The sequence below is a fragment of the Loxodonta africana genome, chromosome 7 (assembly GCF_030014295.1).
Source record: "Loxodonta africana isolate mLoxAfr1 chromosome 7, mLoxAfr1.hap2, whole genome shotgun sequence".
Classification (NCBI taxonomy): domain Eukaryota; kingdom Metazoa; phylum Chordata; class Mammalia; order Proboscidea; family Elephantidae; genus Loxodonta; species Loxodonta africana.
This window is the reverse complement of record NC_087348.1, coordinates 32,334,291-32,341,774: the sequence shown is the minus strand read 5'-3', so window position 1 is coordinate 32,341,774 and position 7,484 is coordinate 32,334,291. Positions and strand designations below refer to the sequence as shown.

Below are 7,484 nucleotides of genomic sequence, written 5' to 3'. Positions count from 1 at the left end.
TGTTTCTTGAAAGATCTCAATTGATATTCCGTCAATTCCTGGAGCCTTGTTTTTCACCAATGCCTTCCATGCAGCTTGGACTTCTTCCTTCAGTACCATCGGTTCCTGATCATATGCTACCCCTTGAAATGGTTGAGCTTTGACTAATTCTTTTTGGTATAATGACTCTGTGTATACCTTCCAGCTTCTTTTGATGCTTCCTGCATTGTCTAATATTTTCCCCGTAGAGTCTTTTGCTATTTAACTCAAGGCTTGAATTTGATTTTTCGGTTCTTTCAGTGTGAGAAAGGACGAGCATGTTCTTCCCTTTTGGTTTTCTATCTCCAGCTCCTTGCATATGTCATTATAATACTTTACTTTGTCTTCTCATGCCACCCTTTGAAATCTTCTGTTCTGTTCTTGTACTTCATCATTTCTTCCTTTTGTTTTAGCTGCTTGACTTTGAAGAGGAAGTTTCAGATTATCCTCTGACATCCATCTTGGTCTTCTCTTCCTTTCCTATCTTTTCAATGACCTCTTACTTTCTTCATGTATGGTGTCCTTAATGTCATTCCACAACTCACCTGGTCTTCAGTCATTAGCATTCAACGCTTCAAATCTGTTCTTGAGATGGTCTCTAAATTCAGGTGGGATATACTCAAGGTCGTATTTTGGCTCTCATGGACTTGCTCTGATTTTTTTCAACTTCAGCTTGAACTTGCATATGAGCAATTGGTGGTCTGTTCGACAGTCAGTCCCTGGCCTTGTTCTGACTGATGATATTGAGCTTTTCCGTTGTCTCTTTCCGCAGATGTAGTCAATTTGATTCTTGTGTATTCCATCTGGTGAAGTTCATGTGTATAGTCACCATTTACGTTGGCAAAAAAAAGTATTCAAGTCATTGAACTTGCAAAAGTTAATCATGCTATCTGCATCATCGTTTGTATCACCAAGGCCATATTTTTCAACTACCAATCCTTCTTCTTTGTTTCCAGCTTTCACGTTCTAATTCCAAGTAACTATCCATGCATCCAGATTGCATGTTTGATCAATTTCAGACTGCAGAAGCTGGTAAAAATCTTCCATTTCTTTATCTTTGGCCTTAATGGTTGGTGCATAAATTTGAATAATAGTCATATTAACTGGTCTTCCTTGTAGGCATATGAATATTATCCTATCACTGACTGTGTCATATTTCAGGGTAGGTCTTGAAATGTTCTTTTTGATGATGAATGCAACACCATTCCTCTTCAAACTGTCATTCCCGGCACAGTTTTTAGTAGACTATATGATTGTCCCATTCAAAATGGCCAGGACCAGTCCATTTCAGCTCCCTAATGCCTAGAATATTGATCTTTATGTGATCCATTTAATTTTTGATGATTTCCAATTTTCCTAGATTCATACTTGGTACATTCCAGGTTCTGATTATTAACAGATGTTAGCAGCTACTTCTCATTTTGCACTGTGTAACATCAGCAAATGTACACCCCAAAAGCTTTAGTCCATCCACGTCATTAAGGTTGACTCCACTTTGAAGAGGCAGCTCTTCCCCAGTCATCTTTTGAGTGACTTCCAGCATGGGGGGGCTCATTGTCTGGGGCTATCTCAGACAATGTTCTGCTGCTTTCATAAGTTTTTCACTAGCTAACTCTTTCCAAAAGTAGACTACCCGGTCCTTCTTCTTAGTCTGTCTTAGTCTGGATGTCCCTACGTGTCTGTCAATTTGTTGTACTGAGGGTGCTTGCATGTTGCTGTGATGCTGGAAGCTATGCCATTGGCCTTCAGACACCAGCAGGGTCACCCATGGAGGATAGGTTTCAGCTGAGCTTCCAGACTAAGGTTTATCATAGAGACTATATTATTATTTTTATTCCACCAAGCACTACACTGAATCTATGCAAATGAAATGATGTGTAGCCTCCCACCATTTCACAGATCCTCACTCTCTCTCTTCAGAACTCATTGTTTGAGCATTGTTTGCCTTCTGTCTTGTCACTATTCCCTGAACAACACTGTATAACAAATATTTACAAAACATTTGCATTGTATTAGATATTATAAGTAATCTATATTTAATTTAAAGTATATGGAAGTTTGTGCATAGGTTATATGCAAATATAGTGTCATTTTATATAAGGGACTTGAGCTTCCACAGATTTTGGTATTCCTGGGGGGTCCTGTACCAAATCTCCCCTGAATAACTAAGGAACATAGCATGGTATTAATTAATGGTTATTGCAAACCTAGTTTTTAAAATAGGTATCACAACCGTATGTACACTCATGGCAGTGAAATGTTTAGGCTAAGTAATATAACAGATTATACATTACAACTGACTAAACTAAATTAGCCCAAGCAAAAATTCCTATTGAAGGAGGACATTGCACAATAAAATTACAGAATTACTAACACAGTGATTTGCTATATGCTAACGTATATATTTTTTAATATATATATATCGGAAATCCTCGTGGTGTAGTGGTCAAGAGCTACAGCTGCTAACCAAAAGGTCGGCAGTTCGAATCCACCAGGTGCTCCTTGCACACTATGAGGCAGTTGTATTCTGTCCTATAGGATCACTATGAGTTGGAATCAACTCAACGACAATAGGTTCAGGTTTTTATTATATATATTACTTGTACAATTTGTGCAGAAAGTTCTGACAACATTACAAGAGATTTTTAACTTGGAAATGATTGTACTGTTTGGAAAGACAAGGTGTCTTAATAATCTAGTGCTGTTATACCAGATATACCAAAATTGTATAGCTTAACAAAGAGAAATTTATTTTCTCACAGTCTAGGAATCTAGAAATCCAAATTCAGAGAGATAATTTCAGAGGAAGCTTTCTCTCTCTGCTGGCTCTGCAGTAAGGTCCTTGTCATCAATCTTCCCCTGGTCTAGGAGCTTCTCAGTGCAGGGATCAAAGGACATGCTTCCATTCTGGTTCATCATTCTTCGTGGTAGGAGGTCCCCCTATCTCTATCCTAGCTTCTCTCTTTTATCACAAAATACATTGGCTCAAGGTACAACTTAATGTTGTAGAGTGAGTCCTGCCTCTCTAATCCTGCCTCATTTACATCATAGAGTTAGGGTTTACAACACATAGGAAAATCACCAAACCAGTTGTCTTCTAGAAGGTTTCGACTCAAATCACAAAATGGCAGACTATCAAGCAGTATTTAGAATCATAGCCTAGCCAAGCTGATGCACATTTTGGAGGGACACAACTAAACCATAACACAAGTTATGGTTAAAAGTATACATCTGTTGAAATTTAATTAAAAATATGGAAGAAAGGAATTTTCATACATTACCTGATTCTTTAGTGAATTATTTACATAGCAATTTTCTCAGTGCTATTTTGACATCCTTATTTCTTAGACTATATATCATGGGATTAAACACAGGAGTTAGGATAGTGTAGAAAAGAGATAGCACTTTGTCATTTCCCTCTGAGTGTCTAGTATTGGGTCTTAAGTAGGCAATAATACCTGATCCAAAGAATAACATCACAACCATAAGATGAGATGAGCAGGTGGAGAAGGCTTTGGCTTGACTTGTGGCCGATGGTAACTTCAGGATGATGAAGATGATTTTACTGTAGGAGCCAAGTATCAACAGAAAGGGAACCATGACAAATAACACAGAAAGTATGTAGACCAACATCTCATTTACAAAGGTGTCCCCACAAGCCAGCTTGAGTATTTGGGGAATATCACAGAAGAAGTGGTTAATTTGTTTAGATCCACAAAAAGGCAGAGAGAAAATCTGATACGTCTGCCCTATCTGAACTGGGATTCCAGTGGCCCAGGAGCCAGTCACCAACTGGATACAGACCCTGTGGTTCATGACTAGAGGATAGTGCAGAGGGTTACAAATGGCCACAAAGCGGTCATAGGCCATCACTGCCAGGAGCAAACACTCTGTGCTTCCGAACGTGAAGAAAAAGTACATCTGTGTAGCACAGGCAACTAAGGAAATTCTTCTTCTCTGGGTTCCTAGATTCATCAGCATTCTGGGGAAAGTAGTTGATACATAGCAGATTTCCAAGAAGGAATAATTTGCCAGGAAAAAATACATAGGGCTCTGGAGAGCAGGATCCATTTTTGTTATGAGAAATATGGTGCCATTACTCATCAGGATAATGATATAGATGATTAAAAACAATCCAAAAAGAAACCACTGGAGATGGGGCATGTCAGCAAAGCCCAAGAGAACAAATTCCATCACTTTGGTTAGATTATCTTGTGGTGGTTTTACCTGATGATTCATCTGTGGAAAAGGTAAATTTACATGAGCATTTCCTTTTACCCTTCCTTATCTCTAAATCATATGGAGGTGTCTGGATTGGATTTTATGACCAATGCAATTGTTTGCACTTTAAGAATGATGCTACTTAAGTACATCCCACATCCTCCTGTTATATCACAGTAAACAGCCCCCTTAAATTTATTTTAAGATCATTTCATTATACTTTCAGAGCACAGCCCAGGATAGAACAAGCTATACCTAACTCAACAAGGCACTGGAGCAATTGGTAACTGCTGGAGATGGACCCTCAGCTTTGCCATCTAATCTCACTTTAAATTCATTACACATCTTGACAATCCTACTGTACTTCCCTATGCATTTTCTCAGTGATGCTTCTGAAAAACTATATCATAAAGTGTCTTCTAGCATACATTTTCAACTGCCTGTTTCAAAGTTCCCTTCTCCCATCTGTTCATGATTTTAAGCTTATACCCAAACCATTGCCACTGAGTCGATTCCAACTCACAGCGGCCCTATAGGGAAAAGTAGGATTACCACATAAGATTTCCAAGGAGTGGTTGGTAGACTTGAACTACCAACATTTTGGTTAGAAGCCAAGCACTTAACTACAGTGCCACCAGGTCACCTATAAGCATATAATATAGTTCATATTAGAGATTTAGAAAGAAAAGTGTGAGAATATTTCATTTTGCAGAGGAAAATACTACAAATGTCTTTTGGTAGGATGTTAAGTATACAGGATAAGATGATATTATTCAGGGAAATTGTTCTGAGAACATTGATTCAGATACTAATAATAAATGTGGTCACCCTGGAAAAACAGGGGTAGCATGGAGGGTATTTGTTTCCCGTGTTTATATGTGGGACAGAAGGAGGAATGATATTTGGTGTTATACCCACGGTGGTCTGCACACCCAACATTATTTTTGTTGTTTCTAAAAAAACAATTTAGATAACTGTTTCTAAACTCACTTTTCTTTAGATATAAAGATATTGAGATTCACTAAGTGTGGATAATTCAACCAATTGCATGTAGATTTTGATTGCAAATCAGTATCTTTTAATGGTCTTGAGTTTGACTCCTTTCTCCACAATTTATTGTCATTGTGATATTAAGCTATTACTTAAAGTTTCTAGGCTTTACTTCTTTGTGAGAATTAAATGAGATAATGTTGGTAAAATGTATCCCCTACTTACCAATTTTAAACTGATTATTTTTTAGTTATGGTTCTATAATTATGATTAAGATAATATATCCTTTAATCCTGTAGCCCTAGAATTTAACAGATTGCCTATTTCAGTATTTGATAAAGTGGTTTTGAATTCCTGTTTTTGGTGATGGTTTTTCCCACTGTTTCCTTTCATCATCCTCAAGACAAGAACTAGTTAGTGAAACTCCTAAGGTGCAACATTTAAGGAGGCTCAGGGCCCTCCTTGCACTTGCACAATTCTGAAAGTGAGTGCCTTCTTAAATTTTGCAAGAGGCAAGGTGCCTCTTGTCTCACCCTGCTTTTCTTCTCTCCTTCCTAATACGTTTGCACTTTGTCCACTAAGTAGAGAAGAAGTGTGGTGCCATGGTTTAAAAAAAAAAAAAAAAATTGCTAAGGAGTCAATTTCAACTCATAGCTACACTGTAGGTCAGAGTAGAATTGACCCACAGGATTTCCAAGGCTGTAAATCTTTAGGGAAGCCAACTGCCATGCCTTTATTCTGTGGAGCAGCTGGAGAGTTTGAACTGTTGACCTTTTGATTCGGAGACAATCACTTAACCACTGTGCCACCAAAGCTCTGTGCCATGGTTATAGAACAATATCTCCCAGATAGACGGAAATTGAATTATAGCTCCGACACCTAGCTGTGTGATGACTTCCTGTAAGTTAACTAATCTTTCCATGTCACATTTTGCTCAGCTGTAAAATGACTAGCAACTATATCAACATTTAGTGGTGTTGAGTGAATCAAATCATTTAATATAATTAAAAAACCTTGAAGAAGCCCTGACATTTAACAAACCCTCTTATTATTGTTATCCATTGTTGTCATAGGAAACCCTGTTGGTGTATTGATTAAGGACTATGGCTGCTAACCAAAAGGTCCACAGTTCAAATCCACCAGGCACTCCTTGGAAACTCTATGGGGCAGTTCTGCTCTGACCAATAGGGTACCTATGAGTTGAAATTGACTCGACTGCAACAGGTTTTTATTGTCATCTATTATTGTTACTGTTATTAGCAGTTACTTATTATTAACATCCATTTATCGTAATTATTATTGAAACTAATGTTAATTTACTGTTCCGAACTTTACTCAGTATGCTATGCAACATGAACGATACTCTCTAGCTAATTTATTTTCTTTTCGTATAACAGGACTGTTGTGGGAATGAAGTGAGATCTTAAAAGCAATTATCAAAATGTTACAAACTCCAAGAACGTTCAACTCAAAAGCTGTGATTTCCCCATGAGTTCTCTGCCAATATTTGGGTTTATATCATTATCTCTGCTTTGTGGACGTGTAGAACCTGTAGTACCCACCACTGCTCAGCACTTAGAATTGCAATTAGGTTAATAGCCTTTGTATGCATTTTCTTTTCCTGATACTAAGCGATCTGAATGGTAAAGGCTGTGATTATTCTCCTACTTGAAATCAATGTAGATCCCAGAAAATGGGTGTACACCTAATGTGGTACTCAGGGTTTGATTTTGAACTAAAATAAAGGAATAGACATTATTAAAATGAAAGCATCACCCTTAAGTGGGAGAGAATTAAGATTCAAAAGAGGACAAAAGAACCAAATCTTTATGTATTATGAACGATGACATTTAATAAAAAAAAATTTAATTCTTGTTAATTAAATAAATTGTGAGTGCTAAAAGAAACGTTTTTAATTATACAAACTCAACTTTTTGGTGATGAAATTATCCAGGTATAACATTAAATATGTAAGATTTGTCTGTTTTCCTCAAGAGAAGAGGGTAGAAAGAGCAGAAATTTACCCTGTGTGTTCTCCCGAAACTATATTACTCTTCTTTCTTGAAAATGTTTAAGTTGTTATTACATAAAGGGAAATAAAACTTAATGGTGTCATGTTTTTATTTGAAATCTAAGCATCCATTCCCTAGAAAAAAATCCAAATGACTCGGGAATGCATAACAAAACTGAAGGAGTGCTCGTTGTGCAGTGGTTAAGTGCCCAGCTCCTAATCAAGACGTCAATGGTTCAAACCC

General features: G+C 37.3%; 1 protein-coding gene across 1 annotated transcript; it reads right to left on the bottom strand.

The window, feature by feature from the left end:
• Positions 1 to 2,626: 2,626 nt before the first annotated feature.
• Positions 2,627 to 4,823, bottom strand: LOC100670861 (olfactory receptor 10AG1-like). The gene has a single exon (XM_003422633.3). It carries the CDS (start codon positions 4,255 to 4,257, stop codon positions 3,316 to 3,318), a length of 942 nt encoding a protein of 313 aa, XP_003422681.3. The 5' UTR covers positions 4,258 to 4,823; the 3' UTR covers positions 2,627 to 3,315.
• Between the last annotated feature and the right edge of the window lie 2,661 nt (positions 4,824 to 7,484).